Genomic DNA, 20,045 nt, shown 5'->3' on the forward strand with positions numbered 1-20,045 from the left:
TCCCAAGGCTATTGTTTTCCCTGTTCGTTGTCACTAAACTGATAGCTTTATAATATACATTAAGTGTAATTTGTTTGAATGGATCCAAGTTAATGATCTTCATCTGTTTATACAACCGCTCTGCCTACATTGTTAATTCCCCTTTACCAACCTTTGCATCATAAACTTCGTCATCTGATACTCTTCTATTTCCTTTCCTACCATGAAAATATTGAACTGTACCAGCCCATCACCGCCCCCTGCATTCTACATGCCACCATTTGATAATGATACAGAGATAAGTACTGCAGAGTTAGCCTTCAGACAAAACAACCCAGACTGTATTCTTGTTACAGAAATGCTTCTCCCTAAAATCTGAGCGTGCTACTAAAAATACTATGCAGGCATCAATGTTTGTCTCTGCATCAATTCAGTTACCTTTGTCAAGTCTGTAACTTCTTCCAAAGATGAGGATCAAATTCCTCACTAGAAGTCCTGCTATTGAGGAAATGAGAATATGCAAACCTAAGAGTAGCAGTAAATACAGGAATTCATTTACATCTTACTTGCTGAAGCAGTGTTACAGACATAAAAAATAGCTCAGATCAGAAAAGATACAAGTTCTTTCATGGCAACACTCCTACTTTGTGCACCAGGCACATGTATGAAACAACAAAGAAAGAACTTAGCCTATATCAGCTGCCATCATATGAGTGAATCTCTCACATCAGAGAATGGCATTAATAAGAGCTCATACTGTGTACAAAAGCCACATGCACCGAGCACTACACAAATCCAGGAGATAAAGGAAACAAACCAGCTGCTCTGTGCTGCCATAGACAGAAGTTTCCATGTATCAGCCACCAAAACAACACCATGTTCTTGCAAAGCAAGACAGAGAAGAAATTATTTACCTGTGACTATTTCAGTTTGACTAATGCATGGTTTTATATATTCACCATGGTCCCTACTCCTTAGAGAAGGAATTGTTCTGAGAATTAATCAAAATAACATATGAAGTTTCACTGTAAGTGAAACTGACAGCTTTTCTTTGCAGATGAAGAGCTGGTTGTGGACCTGGGCAGAACATGGGCACAAACCACCACAGTAACTCTGCCAGAACTGCAAATCAAGCCAAGCATAGTGTCTCTTTCATTTCCATATAGAAAGCTGTATGTTCCAACCTGTAATTACAGTTCTGCCAGCTGTTTGAATCAGACAGTGAGGATGTGTTTAAACTGCTGATGTTGATAAGCCATTTTATGACATTCTGAATTGAGTAAAGTACCCAGTATAAGCTGTGTAATCTGCCTCAGTATCTTGGAGATGAAATAGATGAGATAGCATGATTTAAAAGGAAAGTATAATCCCTTTGAGGGATCCAAATCATAAAACACCAGTGTTGTCACTGGTAGAACCGCAGGATGTACTGTAAATAACTGAGATTTCACAGCAAAAATATTTCTCTTTGTTTTATAGTGTGTGAACCCATCATTTATTTCACACAGTCAGAAGAAAATAAAAGGTTTAAAATGATAGCAGTTACATAAGAAATGAAAACAGTGGCAAAGGAGTCACTTGAAATGGAAAACATATTTAGACTTGGATTTTCTAACACGGGAGGAGTGCGAGTCTCCCCTTCAAATAGGACCTAGGTCTATATTTAGGCTTCAGCTCTCGCTTTGACTTGAGCTAAACAGTTCAGTTTTTTGAGCATTGGAACTTAAGGAACTTCAGGTCTTACATCATGTTCAAAGCCAGCAGGTCAAGGGTTCCTAAATGCCTCAGTCATTTATGAAATTGGGATTTCAGCTTCTTCATAGTTCTGGTACTTTTGCAAAACATCTGTGTTTTATCAGTGTACATCCTTCAAATTTGTGATCAAAAGCCCTTTGAATACATCAGGGTTTCACTAGCATGGAGTCAGACTCATAGTCAGTAACAACCATCCCATGGGAATTTTGTCCCCTTACAAATCCTAACAACTGGCTTGTCAGAACGCATTCCTCCCAGCAGAAATAAAGTGCCGTACTATACAGTTACTGGAATCCATCCACTATGATTAGATCAATACATTAAGGCTGAGCTGTCAGGTCAATAGTTTACAATTTTTTTCTGACTATATAGCTTTATTACAGTCATCTGTAGATATAATACAGTACCGTAACATCACACAGAGAAACTATTGGGGAAAAGGAAAAAGATAAAGACAATATAATCAGAAAAGGATGAGTTTCAGCATCAAATATCTCAATCCTGCAAATTCACAAATTCTCCACCATTTTTACTGGCTCTAAGTAGACTGTACGCACAAGTCTTAGTTAGGACATGAGTGCTGTCTGTGAAAAACGCCACGTGTATGACAATTACATTATTTTGATTCTAAGATATGAGCATATTTTTTTTTAGTGTAACTGTAAACATTCATGATGTTTCCAGTTGGTTGTGATTTCACAATATGAAGCTCATACTACAGCAGACAGCTCATAATCACTTGTTTTATATATTGCTTCCTGAGAACAGAAGTCAATATTTTTTTCTACAGGTACATATAGCAGCTTTTCCTATATCAATTTCAGTAACAGCTGAAAGAATATCTAGCCAGCTTATGGCTCTGAACAGTTTGAAGTCAAACATCTGAACCTTCTTCCTTTGGGCAGCATCTATTCAGCATCCAAGAAAAATTGATACTGAGAGCCTGGAAGTTCTGTGTGCGAGGCTCTGAGACAGGGGTCTGTCTCTTGTCTCTTACCACAGATTTCCTGCAACCTTGTTGGACTGCTTCATCTTTCTTTTCATATCAGTTTTGCATCTCTGAGGATAATCCGTGCTTCCCTTCCTGTTTTCTGTTTGCCTTTATTTCAACTTCTGTGAGATCAAAGCTGCCTTATATGCCTTCACATATGACTCTGCTTACTGGTGCTCTGTGTTACTATAATACAGAGCTCACCAGCACTGGTCCCTGAGTTCTGCCAGTTAATAAACACTTCAGATTCAGTAGGAAGTTCTGCTTTGCACTGATGGGAGAGACATTCCTTGCATTGTGTGAATGTACAAAACAAAGGCTGAGAAGGGATATGAGCACTCTCTATAAATACAACCTGGAGGTAAACACCAGAGGAGGAAAAGAACTATTTTAAGGAAAGGGACAATGTAATCCCAAGAATAAATGGCTGTGAATCTGGTTAGGAAACTAGAAGGACTGGGCAGGGTAAGAGATTCTCAGCTTCCTGGAGAAATAGCAGGAAAGCTACCTAAAATGATTTAATTTGATGCAATGATAAAAGGAGTAATGTGGCCTTGTGATCTGTAACAATGGATATTGCTTTTAGTAATGAAGGTAATAACATTCAGCCCTATACTCCGAAGAAAGAAAACTGCTAATAAAATTTCAGTTTACAACTGAACAACGTGATATTCCTTGCACTGCTCACCCACTGTGATCAGACAAGATGAGAGCTGCTTTTTTTAATATAACAGAGAGATGGAGAAAGAGTGGTTGGAGCATCATGGCTAAGATGATTTTGGCTGGCTTGCTTAACACTCAAATAAGTTCATCTTCTTGGGATGGACTGAGTTCAGTCCAGACAGGATCAGGAAATAGAACAGAAATGTCACCATCTTTCAGATAGGAGAGTGTCCCACTCCCAACTCAAAGGGGAACAAGAGTCTTTCTATATAAACTCAGAGCAGCAGTATGACATGCTGATACAACTGCAGAGGACTGAGTTTGAGCCTAAACAGTCCTCTCTAGTACTGTATTCCTGTGCTGTGGCAAACAGTGATTCACAGTTTCCCAACATATGACAGTGGTATCGCTGGACCTCAGGTTACATCTGTGCAAGTGAAGTACCCAGCAATAGTCCCTCCCAGGAACAAGGAAACATCATGAAACAATTTAGGGCTAAAACAAAAAGCAATTATTTCCCTTCATCTCTACCTCTTCACAATGTTAGATTTTTCTAACAAGTTCTAGAATTAGCAGTAATGGTTTCCCAGATTGTTAGATTTTTTACACGCATGCCTCATCCCTGAAAACCAGAAAGTTAGAGGAGAATGTAAAGCTTGCCCCAGCTTCCTTTTAATGGTTATCTGTTGATAGTCTTGCTTTAGCAGTTGTTCCCTTCTGATCGTGTCTCTCACCTTCCCAGTTTCTATCAGGGAAACGATCTCAGAAATTAAGAGAAAGGAGGAAAGGACGGGGCTTGCCTTAGAGAGAAAATTGTACAGAAATAAATCCAGCAAAACAGGCAAACAAACGAAAAAAAAAACCATCCAAAAAAACAACCAATATCTCCCCAAAATCCAATTTCCAAAGGAAAGCCGCAGAAAATTTCCTAGAGGCATTGTGATCTCCTCGGACTGAGCGTGTCCGAGGAGAACGGGCGCAGCGCCACTTCCCTCGGCAAGCACAGCCCCCCCGAGCCCCCCACCCCTCCACGGCTCGTGGCCACCCCGGCGGAGCCGGTAAGGGGCACCAACATTCCGGGGCGCGCCGTGTCTCGCGGGGAGCCGGAGGAGCACCCACCGAAGCGCAGGGAAGCGGAGGGCCGGCCCTGGATGCAGGAAGCCTGCCCGGGGGATGCCATCCCAGAGGCAGAGCCCCAGAGGAATGCCGTCCAGCCGGCGCCCGAGGGAAGTAGGGTCCCGGTACCATAGGAAGGATGCCCGGCCCCAGGGAAAAGATGCCCGGACGCGAAGAGCCGTGCCTAAGGAGCTGCTCACTTACCGGTGTTGTTCATCTTCCACCCCAACTTCCCTCGCTGGCTGCCCCGGGCGCTCAGAGCATGATCCCGGGGCCGTCACCGCCCTCGCTCCTCACGAACGCGCCCGGCGCTGGAGCCCTCTGGGGGCATGGGAGCGCAGGCGGGGCAGCTGGACCCGGCGCGGCGGGCTGTGCAGGCAGCACTGCCGCCTCGGGGGCGGTCAGCGCCGCGGCGCGCCTCCGCCCTGCCCCGCGTGCGGCCCGTCGAGGGGCGGCGGCCGGCGCCGGCGCCCCGCACAGCAGGCAGCGCGCGGGGATAGGCCAGGCGGGGCCATTCCCGGCGGCGGGACGAGCCCCTGAATTACGCGGGGTGCGGGCGGGGGCAAGGGACGCGGAGCTGATGCCGAAGGGCGCAATAATTTAAAGACGCAGCGGGTTGTCCTCTTCCCCTGCACCCTTTTCTTTTGCCCTCCCCTCTCCTCAATTTGGTGTTCCCCACCCCCTTTCCATTCCCCTCTAATCCTTCTTTATACACCCCTTCGTCCATTTTCCCTCCTCTCTTTCACTCTCCTTCCTTTTTTTTCCCTTACCTCCCGCCCTCCCCCCCTCACCCTTTCATCTCCCCACTTCCCTCCCTCCATTAGCTCCCTTTCTCCCTTCACTCTCATCCATCCATCTATCCACCCATCCATCCATTGTCCTCCCTCTTCCCCCCCTTTTTTTCTTTTTCCCCCGTCAGCTTTTTCCTCCCATCTTTCTTTCCCTCTGACTCCCCCATTCCCCTCCCTTGGTTCCCCGTGGGACAGGACCGCCCCCGCCTCGGAAAACTGGGGGAAGAAGCTCGGAGAAAACGCCCCCAAATTACCCAATCCGGACCCGGTGCGGGGGTTTTGCCCAGATTGAAGAGCACCCCTGCGAGCCAGCAGCACCTGCCGCTGAAGCATTTATCTAGGAGCAGTGGAGCCCTAGTCCGTCTCTCACATAGGAACCGTGCTTGCTCAGAGAAGTTTCAGACGGCACCGGGCGGTTGTCTTTTTCTCCTCTCCCATAGAACAGCTTCCGGCTCAATGAAGTTAACAGTCATGCTGTGTCTGGGCACTTCTCCCTGGTAAGCAGTGGTAACCCCCAAAAAAGGTTGGATTGCTCCTCTACTCTCAATAAGAGCTTGATATAGTCCTGCTGCCCTTCCTATTGGTGCCGTCATTGCTCACACAAGAAAGTATAATATTCCAAATTTCCCTCCTCTGATAGAGAAACCCCAGGACGACTGGAGTTTTCTTCCCTTGTCAGGTAGGAGCCCTTCCCCCACAGGTTGGGATGGATGCTTGGGGCCATCCCTGAGCCGTGTATGCCAGCAAAGTATGCCTGGCTGGAGTGCCCAGGCTGTTGTGTGCGTGAACTTCTTGCATTGACTTCTTGCATTCCACAAAAATCAAGACTACTGCTAACACTATTTTAAATGCTGTTAACTTTACAAAGTACCTAATAACTAATGTCATTCAGCTAGCAGATGTTCTATAGTATAGCCAAAGTTCTTGAGGGCTTGAGACTGGTATTCAGGGATGACTGGTTCTGATGTCTAGGGGATCCTGGTTGTATTGCTATACCAGTCACTCGTGGAGTTCCCCAGGGCTCCATTTTGGGGCCAGTTTTCTTTAACATTTTCATGAATGACTTGGATGTAGGAGAGTAAGCTGTTTTGAGCAATTTGCTGACTACTAAATTAGAAGGGGCCGTTGTCTCTGTTGAAGGTGGGGAGGCCTTGCAGAAAGCTCTAGACAAATTAAAGAACTGGGCAATCACCAACTGCATGAAGTTTAACAAGAGCAAACACCAGATTCTGTACCTGGGAAGGGGCAACCCTGGCTATACATACATACAATCTGAGGGATGGGATGCTGGAGAGCAGCCCCACTGAAAGCGATTTGGGGGTTTTGCTCAAAAACAAGCTGAACGTGAGTCAGCAGTGTGGCCAGTCAGCCAGGAGGGCCAGCCATATCCTGGGGTGCATTGAGCACAGCATTGTTAGCTGGTTGAGGGATGCAGTTGTCTTGCTCTGCATTGCACTGGTGCAGCCTCACCTCAACACTGTGCCATTTTGGGTGCCACAGTACAAAAAGGACATAAAATCCATAAAGTTATTAGAGTGTCCAAAGGAGGGCTACAAGGATGGTGCAGGGTCTAGAGGGGAAGATATTTGAGGAGTGGCTGAAGTCCCTCTGTTTGTTCAGCCCAGAGAGGATACTGAAGAGAGGCCTATGGCTTCCTGACGAGAGGGAGCAGAGAGAGACATTGATCTCTTCTCTCTGCTTACACCGATAGAGCCAAAGGAAACAGCATGGAGCTGTGGCAGAGGAGGGTCGGGCTGAATAACAGGAAAACATTCTTCACCGAGAGGGTGTTTGGGTGCTGCCACAGCCTCCCCAGGGAAGTGGTCATGACACCAAGCTTGCCAGAGTTCAAGAAGTGCTGGACAGTGCTCTCAGACATATGGATCTGATTTTTGGGTAGTCCTGCATGGAGTCAGGAGTTATATTCTATGATTCTTATGGATCCCTTCTAACTCAGGATATTCTATAATTCTATCACTTCTAAGCAAGCATTTGAAATCCCATATGGTTTTGGATGTACATAAAATCACAGTAGGAACCCTTTTATTTTGTCTTCGAGTTAGAAAAGGAGATGGACGTGCCTGTGTCTTTATGCCTTCATAGTGTAGCATGCCTTGTTGCACGTCCAGGTGCGTGGAATGAAATGGATTTTCCTGGCTCGCTTATGGCCAGCAGTTATATGATTTTCCCCCACCTTCATGTTTTGGTCCCTCATTTATTCCTGCTACCTGCAGCTTTGATGCCTGTATCGCTCAACACAAGTATCTTATGTCAACAAAAAGTATTATCTGAAGCAGCTTTCAGGAATACAGTTCTATGTTGTTGCAACGTATGAGAAAAAGTTCATATGAAATAATGGAAAAGAAACCACAAGTAGAAAAAAAAAAAAATCACAATACAGATGATTTGAAAAAATTGCCTTAAAGTATGTTTTCCAGGAGAACAGCTTTTCAGCTATATATGTAAAAAATAATAATGCACTGGGAGAGGGGGCAGCAGGAAGAAAAGAAAACGTGTTTATAGAAAAACGAAGAATGTGAGCCATAGAATTTTAGGGATTCTCCTGAGAACTTGAAAAACAGTCTAAGTAATAAAGTTTTCTCATATCTGGAGCTAGATCATAATGGATAAATGTTGGTTAGGTATTAATAGCAAAACAGAGCCTTTGGGAGAAAAAAAATAAGCAAATAAACCATGTGGTCTTATAGTTCTTGTACTGTTTTTAATATGCTTCACTCAAAATCCTTTTTTGGTCTGCTACAGGACAAAGAATGAAGATGCTTTTTTAGTTCGTGATGTGAACTACCACTGCTCCATTTCCTGGAGCAATAAATTACATTTTTTTCCTCACTCCTGAGCTGAGACTTAATGACAAGGAGGCAACTCCTGCTTCTGGCATTACGTCAGTAGCTGAGAGCAAGCATTGCCAATTGTTAGTTCTGTGACACAGCTCTTGGAAGAGCTGAGTGCTTCTCACAAGTTGCTGTCTGTCCTCAAATCTGACTTCTTCCACAGAGGACAGGGTGCCTGGGTACATTCAGGAGTCACTGACTCCTCTCTCTCAATCAGATCTGATTCATTTGAACTTTGAATTGGTTTGTGTTGGTTAAAAATGCAACATGTACTCTGCTAAGAGACACTGCAATGTACACCAAGAAATGTATTCTTGAGCAGTTCAGAGTAATTTTGGACACCAAGAACTATGCTTGATGGGCAACTAAGCTACAGTTTGGGCACAAAAGAGATAAAGAAACAGACACCTATGCAGTGATCACTATCTTTAAAAGAAACCTAAAGTACATTTACTAAGCAAAAGGCTTATGTTCTCTTTATTGTCAGTCTAGAAGACAATTCAAAGTGTAATTTCTTATACTAACATGATGAAAATCATTAGGACCTCTACACCTAAATGCAGATAACAACCATATAACATCTGCTTGAAAGTTGCCATTTTATCCTCTGTCTTAAAAAATAATGGGAAAGATGAACACATCCATTTCCATTATTCAAATAGTGAAACAAATGAAATATCTTTTTAAAAATAATTCTGATTTTTAATAAAGACTTTACAAAGTATTTCCTTCAAAATATAATACAAATATCTATTTAATTTTTGATGATTTGTTAAACTTTGGTGAACTGTATGCTTCCAGGTCCCGATCCAGTAGGTCATTTAAGTATGTGCTTAAATCTGTGCAAGTGGTTAATCCATTTTAAGCAGTGCTACTCCATATACTTATGTGCTAAAGTATATCAGAGCAATCTAGCATGTTAGAATCTTATTTTTTAATCACTGAAACATAAACCAGCACTCTACTTGCAATCTTAATGAAGCTCTAGAGACTCTGTCTATCATACTACACTACCTATGCATCCTAATTATTATTTTTCAGCCTTTTTATGTTATCACATAGAGATGTTCTTCAAGATGAAGTCTACTACTTTATTATAAGCAGTATTTCTGAGCATTTTTCATCATCCTTCACTCTGCTGTCTCTTCTTTGTAAGGGCCTGTATTTACTGTTTTGGTGACAGAGGCCTTATTAAAAGAAAAACTTCTGGCATCATACTATGAATGCTGCACTGGGAGGAGAGGGAGTTGCCCTGCAAATTGCACTGAACTAAGCCTCCAACTTTCTTCCAGGTACAATTTCAGAATCAGATATCATTTTACAAATCTTTATATTAATCTGGTATTAGTTGCCTGAGAAGTCACAAGTTTGTGTGTTATTTTGATATTTCCCCATGTATTTTAGCAGGTACTGTAGCACCTGGGAAACTGTGGGACAGGAAGAGGCAATGCTCATCACCACTGATGATCTGGCAAAGCCCAAATCATAGATACAATAGATTTTGAAGGATGGTTGATGTACAGATCCCTTAATAATGCTTTAGGGAAGGATAGTAGATAGAGTTTCTCAACTGCCCAGATACATAGTTCTCAAATCTTTGCTCTGTTTTTATTTGTTTTACCCATGCAAAGCTTCCTTTGACTTAACTTAGCTTGAGAAGGGATGTATCCACAAACACGTCTATCTTTAATCAATACACCTGTTGATCATGCAGTCAAAAGCACATGGTGCCCATATTTGCAATACACAGAGCTCATGAGCTCCACAGACAACAAAGAGAAAAGAAGCTAAAAATACACTTGCATGGATTTACCTACTACAGTCGGCCTTGTTTGCATCTGGTATTTCAACCCTTTTGTGATGCTGTTACGTAAAGCACCAGGGGAAATAACATCACAGAGAATCAAACAGTGGGCTGGGAGCTGAAGGACTGCAGATGGCTGAGTCAGGCATCACATGAAGTGAGACTGATATGTAAGTCAGGATGTTTTGCAGGTGTAAAACTGATGTCAATGAAAGAAAATTGGGCACCGAGTCCAAAAGGCTGAGTCTTGGCACAAAGAATGTCAACATGAGTTCTAGCTTCAGTGAAGCCAGAACTGAGTTTCACTCCTGGAGGTCAGCAAACACTCACTAAATTCTATTTGGAAAACAAAACAAAAAACAGCTGAAGAAATTATGACCGGTTTCCTGCGTTTGATGGGACCATGCATTTAACACCCCCAAAGCATGCACGTCTCCCTCAGCAATGAATCAAGAGAAAAAGTTAATGGGAACAATGACTACTGCTACCTCAGAGCATTGTTCTGAAAGACAACAATTAACGATATGCCACATTTTTATCAGGGCCATATTCTGAGTGCAGTGTGGCATGTGAGAGGTGCATAAATGGATGAAGCCAAACACCCATTTCCTCTTACTATTTATTCGTATTTACTTTAGTCTCACTCCAAGATCTGTCTTGCTCCAGGCCCCTTGTACCTAAAGCCCCCACCCCACCTCTGCAGCCCACTTATCACTGGGTCCTTTTTGGCTACAAAACCCAGCCAGCATTAATTAGCGAAGCCACTGACCCAAAGCAGGGCTAGCAGCTGCGTTCTCCATTTCCTGTCCAGGCATCTGCTGCCTTGATTGGAGGAAAATAGTTATTAAACCTTCTTCAAAACAGGAAACTTCTCTTGTCCCTGCTTCCTGAGGTACAGGAACAGTCTCCACAGCAACCCCTGGACAAAGAGAGGTCCTATTAACCACTGGGGTGCCATAACAGTATAGTGGGATGTTATATTTCAAGCCATAATCCTACCCTAAAGGCTTGAATGCACCTCTCTGCACACCATTGCTCCCACTATACCTACACCCACACCATTGCTTCCTTAAACAGTCTGGAAGTTAATTAGCAGATGATAATCCTATCCACTGGAAGCTTTTGTAAACGCTTCTCATTCTGAGTAAATTTTGATCCTGTGTCAGTATCAGAAAATTATTTCAGAGGCTGCTGTCTTTCCATCTTCTTGGAAGGGTGACTGAGAATTTCAACACTGTCACATCCACAGGTGTTATGCAGGGTCTATCTTAACATTATGCAATCTTTTTTTAAAAACAAACACACACATCTTGTGCTTTGCTCATTAAGTGTCTTTGTTCTTACGATCAGGCCTCCTTGAGAAGCCTAATGCGGAGATTTCAGAAGGTCATTTGTAGGACAGCATTGAAACATCGTAGTCCTGGAGAAGATCACACACACTTACATATGTGTGAAGGACCACTGCTAGAGGAGCCTTGTTGAAATGAACATTAACTTCAGCAAATTCAGCTTTAAAGTTCAAATCTGTTGGGCTCTTTTAAAAGCATGTACAAGTCATCTGTAACTAACAGGATTAAAATGCACCTCACAGAATAAAAACAAGTGTGATAGCTGAGAATTAGAAACAGTGATAACTCCTTGTTCTTATTTTTGGTTTTGGACACAAATTCTATCTCCAAAGTACCTTTTCACAGCAAATTCAAAGCCACAGAAATGTCCCTCTCTGCTTCACCCATAAAACCAATCCATTTGGATATGAGTATTTTTTTCCACTGTTCAGGCTTTAAGGAAAAAAAAGAAAAGTAGAATACAGTGACATTCAGGAGTTATCACTTCCTCTGCATTCCGCTCCTTTCTCACTAGTTACTGAAAGTAGACTGCTGAATGGGAGAATTCCTTGTACTGTTATTTCCCCACCAGCAAGCTATTCTGTCAATTCCAGAATGGCTGCCTTCAAAACCTAGGCTAATTATTCATTAAATGTCTGTATGGACAACGATCTGCCATGTTGCTGACCTCAGAGAGAAGCTGTTACAAAATCATAGAATTATAGAATTACTCAGGTTGGAAGGGACCTCAGGGATCATCAACTCCAACCGCAGCCCAACCATAGTACCCTAACTCTAACAACCCTCTGCTAAATCTTATCTCCGAGCACGACATCCAAATGGCTCTTAAACACATCCAGGGACGGTGACTCAACCACCTCCCTGGGGAGCCTATTCCAATGTTTAACCACCTTTTCTGTAAAGAAGTGTTTCCTAATGTCCAACCTAAACTTATCTTGGCGCAACTTGAGGCTGTTTCCCCTCGTCTTGTCACCTGTCACCAGTGAGAAGAGACCAACCCCACTCTCACTGTAAGCACCTTTCAGATACTGGAAAAGAGTAATAAGGTCTCCCCTCAGCCGCCTCTTCCCCAGACTAAATAGCCCCAATTCCCTCAGCCTCTCCTTATAGGGCTGGTTTTCCAAGCCCTTCACTAGCCTCTTGTCCTTCTCTGGACCTGCTCCAGTACCTCCACGTCCTTTCTGTACTGAGTGCCCAAAACTGAACACAGCACTCGAAGTGAGGCCTCACTAGTGCTGAGTACAGGGCAGGATGACTTCCCTGGTCCTGCTCATCACACCATTCCTGACATAAGCCAGGATGCCATTGGCCTTCTTGGCCACCTGGGCACACTGCTGGCTCATGTTCAGCCGACTGTGCATCAGAACACCAAGGTCCCTTTCCATCAGGCAGCTTTCCAGCCACACCTCCCCAAGCCTGTAGGGTTGCGTGGACCCGACACTTGGCCCTATTGAAACTCATGCCGTTAACCTTGGCCCATCGATCCAGTCTGTCCAGGTCCCTTTGCAGTGCCCTTCTCCCCTCTGGCTGATCAACACTCCCTCCCAGCTTGGTGTTGTCTGCAAACTCACTGAGAGTGCACTCAATCCCCTCATCAAGGTCATCAATGAAGATGTTAAACAGAAGTGGCCCAAGTACTCAGCCTTGGCGGACTCTGCTCGTGACCGGCCACCAACTAGATCCAACTCCATTGACCACGACTCTTTGGGCCCGGCCATCTAGTCAGCGCTTCACCCAGCAGAGCGTACACCCATTCAGACCATGGGCAGCCAGCTTCTCCACGAGAATATTATGGGGGACAGCATCAAAGGCCTTACTGAAGTCCACGTAGACCACATCAACAGCCCGACCCTCATCCACTAAGCGAGTCACCTTGTCATAGAACGAAATCAGGTTTGTCAGACAGGATCTACCATTTGTAAACCCGTGCTGACTGGGCCTGATCCCCTGGTTGACCTTTAATTGGTCCGTGATGGTTCCCAAGATTATTTGTTCCATAACCTTCCCAGGCACCGACGTGAGACTGATAGGCCTGTAGCTACAAGGATTGTCTTTCCAGCCCTTTTTGAAGATGGGCGTCACATTTGCCAGTTTCCAATCCACCGGGACATCCCTGGATAGCCAGGACTGCCAAAAAATGATGGACAGTGGCTTGGCAATCACATCTGCCAACTCCCTCAGCACTCTAGGGTGCAATCCATCTACTCCCATGGACTTGTAAGCATCCAGCTTTTGCAGCAGGTCCAAAACTATCTCATCATGGATCATGAAGCTATGTACATTTATGTCCTATGTACAGCTTATGTCTGCTATTCTGACCTGAACGCCTTTGCCAGTAGTGAGTAGAGAAGCCTTGTAGCAGAAGAGTCTCTAATTAAACTTCCTGTAATTTTCATATACACAGAAGCAAACAAAATAAAAAGATACATATATTTTAAAAGGAAAGGCAAAGCCTATTGAGACAGGCAATTTATTTTGTTGGTTTGACCAACCTGGGTCATAAAGCATATAAACAAGCTCACACTCAGTCCCTTACCATATAAAGTAAGGAAATAGTAAGTTTTAAGCAGAATACAAGTAGGACAAAAAAAAAAAAAAAAAAAAAAAAAAAAAAAAAGACACAAGACTGCTACTAAAGTGCTTCCAGTTCAACATTGTTTCCGTGACTTGTTCTTGGGGGAAAGGCCTAAACCTCTGCCTTAAATGTTGAGGTTATGCTACATGAGGTGACGTAACGTAAAACTTGTGTGATCAGATTACAGAAACGGTTTTTCACAACTGCTCAAAATTATAGGATGAACTCCTTGTGATATATATACCCTCTGGAGAAAGCTTTGCTGGGAGCCAAAACTGGGATGAATAAATTCTGAAATCCCAAAAATTTCATTTTAGTCTTATTCTGAACATTTCCCTCTCTTGCAGACTTTTTATTGTTCCACATTTGGAACAGGCCAAACAGTTCCCATCTTCTGGGTTATTATTGCATAGCTTGGCTGCATTCAGATGTTCATCAAGTAGAAGCACATGTGAGGAAGGGTGTGAGAATTCCCACAACACAAACTCACTTCTCACTGAACCAGGCAATCAACTTTTTCAGCTTGCTTTTGAGCCCTTGTATTTATGGTAGGAAACCCCACCAACACTGATTGTAGTTTGCCAGGTAAGTAATACAAGACGCATGAAAGCCTTATGGAGCCAACACGCTCAGATATGGTCTTGTCAGGAACATCAGCACTGAAATCTTTCCATTCTTCCTGGCATAGCTTTGGTTCTAGCAAGCATTCTGAAGCATTTCAACTGTTCAAGGATGAGAATATCTGACATGTTCTCATTATAGTTCAGGAGTCCCAGTTACTATTGGACCACACACAAGCTTCTGAAAGATCTCCAAAGACTCAATTCTGTCATCCCTCCACGCGCAGTCATCTTTCAAAAGCGTACCTAAACAGCTGGTATATTGCACAGAGAACCAAAGGGTGAATTAGAAGGGACTGTCCAAAATTAGATTGGGATGTCTAGGACTGGTGACATAGGATCAATTTGCCTTCTAGGTGAGACCCAAGGGTTTTATCAATAATGGCAGATGGGAAGAACAAACAACTGACAAACTCATTTCTTTTTTTCATTCTTAGTTTTGGCACCAGGTCCAGACTTCACAAGGATTTCTGTTGAAAGTATGTGAGTAGTTCACTTCTTCAGAGCACTTGTTTGTTGTTCTATAGATATAATTACCATATAAATAATATTTCTGAATGAATGAGCCTTCAGTAATACCTTTTAAAAATATTTAGCACTTCTACAGGAAAAAGAATTGTACACAAAATAAAGAAGTGGATGTACAACACTTTTTGTCAAAGTAAAGCAAGAATACGTTCTGCTCATTTTCTGTTGGTAATTTCTTTTCAAAAACATCAAGCCCTGGAACTCACGAAACTTGGTTTCTCATAAATTTGCGTCATGGTTGCTTTTCAAGTCAGAGATAATGCAAAGTCTGATTTAGAGCTTTTCCTTGCAGCTGGGTTGTTAAAGAATAAACATTCTGAATTCATTGTTGTTTGATAAAGACTGTAACTTCTGCCATACTATTTCCTTCTGTCTCATCTACGTGCCAATTCCAACCTCACATCTTTAGTGACAAAGTATCAAAAGAAGAGGAAAGTCCAGCTGAAGGAATTTTAGTATGAAGGACTCAAGTGATAAGATACAATAATTGCATATAGTGGACAATAGTATTTATGACAGCTCTAAAGTTGGGTCAAAAATCTCACAGACCACTTTTGATTCAAGCAGAGAAAAAGGAGGGCACAGTTTATTCAAGTGACGTTATTAGAAGGCATTTAATTTTTCAGTCAGTGTTTTGATTTATAAGGAGAGGCATGACACACTAACACCTCATTACTGATAACTCCTATGAAGCAGTTGGGATCTCCCTACTCCCCCTTCTCAATTATGGAGACAGTGACATAACTGTCTCCATCCCCTCCTCTCAGTGCACAACCAGGAAACTCCCGTGCATTCCCAACCATTCCTGCCCTGCACCATTTTGCTCTGTCACATTTGAAAAGTCACAGCAGTCAAGCAAAGTCAGTGGTGATTGGAAAAAGGAAAACCACTCATTTTTGAGAAAGGGAGAAAGAAGAGCTCGGGAACTACAGGCCCATATCATTCAGTTTTGGAACTTGCACGTGGTCTGCAGACAGCGCGTTCACCACCGGCAATCCAAAAGAATCTGCAATCTGTTCCTTCAATGAACAGCATTGCTCACTAATCCAGCCTCGAGTTCTCACCGAACGGAACCGAACTCCTCCGGGGGGCCGATTGCTGGCTGAACGCTGCTGCTCCCTGCAGGAGGAAAACCCAATAAAGCAGCACTGCAGGCACTGCAGTTTTCAGCAATCTCAGTTATTTGTTGGCACTTTTAAAACGCAATAAAGGTACTTGCAAAAAAAAAAAAAAAGTTAAAAATGTAAGTAATCCACAGGCTGATAAAGTATCAGGACCATCCTGTGCTTTCTGCTAATATGCTTTCATTATGATTAAATTTGCCTGGTAGTTTGATTTAAGTGCACGAATATTTAAAGAAATATCACAGACACTTATAAAAAAGACAGTTCAATCATAACGTACACAGATATTTGTAAACAATTTACAAACTCTTCCTGGTGTAGCATCTAGACAGATCAATGCAAGGGGAAAGGCATTACAACAAAGGTATGATAACAGGAGAACTAGCACAACAGAAAGATGCTATAAAGAAAAGGAAGAAGATTGCTCACCTATATCAGAAGATTCCAGGTTCGTAGTAAAAGAGAAGTGACAAAGAAGAGATCTCCAGGCAGAGACCCTTCCCCACCGGCAGTCGGCCCTTAAATGAGCTCTAAGAGAGATGCAGCCAAGCTCCACCCCATTCTGTCACACAGGTGAATTGTCTTCACCTGTGCTCTCAGGGCTGACTGGGTATTTTCCCCATGTGATCAATCAGTGTTTCAGGCTGTGACTCAACAGTTCCCATACACCTGGCTTTAGAACATTTTTCTTTTCTTTGCCTCCTCTTTTTTTTTTTTTTTTTTCTTTTTCCACTTTTCCATCTTGGTGTTAATCTGAAATCAAAATAAGAAAATAACCGAACATCCAAGGCTGTAGCGCATCCCCAGCCCTATCGGCGAAGCCCTTTCCGCAGTCTCTGCTGTCACCGCGTGGCCAATCTGCGGAACTGCAGCCGTCTAAGGTGCCGAGGCAGCAAGACGCAGGCGCGCAGGGATGCGGAAGGGGCTTGCGTACTTTATCGTAAATCTGCTCTGTAAATCCGCCAATATTTATTATGCTTGGTGCTCAGATAGTAGTGCGCATGCTTCCGAAAAAGTATAAACAGAGTCACTTCCTAGGAAGCATGGAGACACAGGTGAGAAATCAATATTTGGACAGAAGGCTCAGTGATATTCTCTACCCTTCCAACCGAGAATGCTTTTGGTCTATTTCCTCGGGCTGTTATACGCCCGACACCAACCCAGGAACGGACCATTTTTACTCCCAACGGACACTGCGCCGCTCGCATGTGTAATAAGAAAAAAGCGTATACCCAAAAGCGCGCATTTATAACGGTACTACACGTAGGCGCGTGCGTACCGCAGTGTTAAAACGGGCGCATGCGTAGAACAGTGCAGAGACGGGCGCATGCGTAATACACCACTTGGCATTGTGCTAGCGTAATGCTACATCGAGAAAGGGGCATGCGTAGTGCGTTCTCGAAACTGGCGCATGCGTATAGTAGTGACAAGTCTTGCTCATACGTAGTGCAAATGCTGAGGCTGGCGCATGCGTAGTGCAATCCATAGCATGGCGCATGCGTATTTCACTCCAGAAAATCGCGCATGTGTAACATTTCATAGAGGCGGGCGCATGCGAATTGCAGTGCAGGTTCTAGCGCATGCGTAATACCAACACCAAAAATGCACATGCGTAATATTACTTAGAAACCAGCGCATGTGTGGTGCCGTGCGTAGCATACCGTATGCATATTGCTGTGTCGACACGGACGCATGTCTAATGCAATACTGAGATTCGCGCATGCGTAGTACTAATTCCGACATTGCGCATGCGTAATACTTCGTAGAGCAGAGCGCATGTGTAATACTGAATCGAGAATAGCGCAGGCGTACAGCTCTCTCGAGTCTGGCGCATACGTCGTGTGTTCTCGAGACCAGCGCATGCGTATTGCTGCGTCGAGAATGGCGCATGCGTATTGCTGTGCCCAGCCTAGCTCTTGCGTAATGTCGTGTCAAGCCTGGTGCACGTGTAGAGGTTTCTCGAGTCTGGCGCGTGCTGCCGGGCCGTCTCTTTACCACTGCCGGCTTTTCCCTCTCGCACGCCGCCACCGAACAACTACATCGTAGCTTGCCAAGAAGATGTGATCCTCTCAGTTTGGGGTGCATTCTGGCTTTTGGGACATTTTGGAGATTTTTGGCAATCTAGAGGTATGTCAGAGTTATGATGCCAAGGTCTGTTGCAATGGGTTGTGCTGCTTTTTGAGGTGAATTTGGGGCATTTTGGGTATTTCTTTTCATGGGTGAGGGGCTGTAGGCACTCCAAAGTCCCCAAAATCACAACATTTTGGCCCAAAACGCACCCCGTAGTGCCCTAAAGGACTCCGAATTCAGTCCATAGTGCCCTACAGCTACCCACAGGAACTCCAAACTCATTGTGTAGGACCCCCAGAGTCACCCTAATGGGCCCCACAGTGAACCATAGGGATCCCAGAGACCCAAACCCACCCCATAGGACCCCAGATTGACCCATGGGCCCTCTAGAGCACTCCTCAGGGAGCCCAGACCCACGACAAAGGACCATAGAGCGACCCATAGGACCTCAGACCCACCCCACAGGATGACAGAGCATTCCTCTGCACCCCACACAACTTGGAAATGCCACTGGAAGATGACAGAATCTCTCTAATTGACCCCCAAATGCCACGTGGGGAACACAAAGAGGTCCCAAAGTGCCCTTAATAACCTCAAATCCATCTGAATGACTCCAAGTGTGAGAGGTAGATTGCGTCTTTGCCATGGAAATTTCCAGTATTCCCTGTATGTAGCATAGGATAAGTTGCCTCTCACAAAGAAAGTCACTGACCAGTGTGAAGTTGAGACTGAGGCATTCCAACCTAAGTAAAATTGGCACAGGCACCAGGTAATTATATAGGGTAGGGGAGAGTTGGTATAGGACAGAACTAGCATGCAGATAATTGAAAATGTTGTCCTCCTATCGCCATAAAAAGTGCAGAACATACCCAAAGACAATGGGTTGGTAACAGACATTTTATGGAAGGATAATGTAGCTATGGAAGCATAATGTAGAAACAGCGTCAGAAGACTGTTGAGTCTGAGATGCTCAACTAATGAGTGCTAGGACAGGTTTTACCTGCACTGGACTCAGGGTATGTAACAAAATGGATTTCACTGACTAGTTGCACAGTTTCTCTCTACTGAGGGTAGGGGGCACACACTCCCTCTTCACAGAGATCTTTGCCTGATAGGAAACTTTTGATCTTGAGCATGTTTCTCACACCAGTCACCTCCTGGACCCTATTCCCTTCCAAGGCCCAAAAGAATGGTGCTGAGTTGTTCCATCCATTGCTTTATTGGGAAAAAATTGTTTGAAAGCAGGTAGAGGATGTGCAGCAGCTCATCCATGTAATGGCCCTGTGGGGTCATAGGTCAGTGTGTGGGACTGAAGGTTGGAGGGCATGGTCAGAGTGATGGGGACCGTATCAGAGGCCAGCAGAAGGGGCTTACCAAGGCAGGGTCTTCACACTCCGCTTCCTCATCATTGCTATCCCTGCAGTCAATCAACTCTCCCCACGGCACCTCCTACCAGCAGCTGGGGAGGCAGGCTTAGGTCCTACCCAGCAGAAGCAGTTTCATTGGATGCACCCCAGGAAGTGCTGGTTGAAGCAGTGGGCGGTGACAGCAGATTTGGGGTTCAGCCCCAGCCCCTCCCTCCTCCTTTAGGCCCCGGCCCCCCAGGCCCCTCCCCTGCTGCACAGCTGGATGCCATCAAGCTGGGGGTGGGACTGGGGGGAGCCGCAGCCCACCTGAGCTCATTGAAGGGCTGGCAATCGCAGGGCTCGCTTCTCTGCCCGGGCTTCCAGTGTCACTAGGGATGGGTGAGTGCTGAGCTTTGGGAAGAACCGAGTTCTTGGCGTTCTGCTCCACGCTGAGCTGTTGACTTGTTGCTTTGTGTTTGGCA

The 20,045-nt window shown here is 44.4% G+C and overlaps 1 protein-coding gene and 1 long non-coding RNA gene across 2 annotated transcripts in view; one reads left to right on the forward strand and one right to left on the reverse strand.

Moving 5' to 3' along the window:
• Positions 1–5,035, reverse strand: part of FGD5 (FYVE, RhoGEF and PH domain containing 5) — a 94,685-nt gene extending 89,650 nt beyond the window's left edge. The window contains exon 1 of the mRNA XM_085235693.1: positions 4,709–5,035. Coding sequence (XP_085091819.1) covers positions 4,709–4,721 — 13 coding nt within the window. The 5' untranslated portion in view covers positions 4,722–5,035. The remainder of the gene's footprint in view (positions 1–4,708) is intronic.
• Positions 1–15,181, forward strand: part of LOC146543449 (uncharacterized) — a 99,578-nt gene extending 84,397 nt beyond the window's left edge. Inside the window, exon 2 of the long non-coding RNA XR_014886314.1 lies at positions 12,900–15,181. This is a non-coding gene — a long non-coding RNA (uncharacterized LOC146543449). The remainder of the gene's footprint in view (positions 1–12,899) is intronic.
• Positions 15,182–20,045: the final 4,864 nt, after the last annotated feature.

Source organism: Meleagris gallopavo, chromosome 14 (assembly GCF_905368555.1).
Source record: "Meleagris gallopavo chromosome 14, MGAL_WU_HG_1.1, whole genome shotgun sequence".
In the NCBI taxonomy this organism is placed as follows: domain Eukaryota; kingdom Metazoa; phylum Chordata; class Aves; order Galliformes; family Phasianidae; genus Meleagris; species Meleagris gallopavo.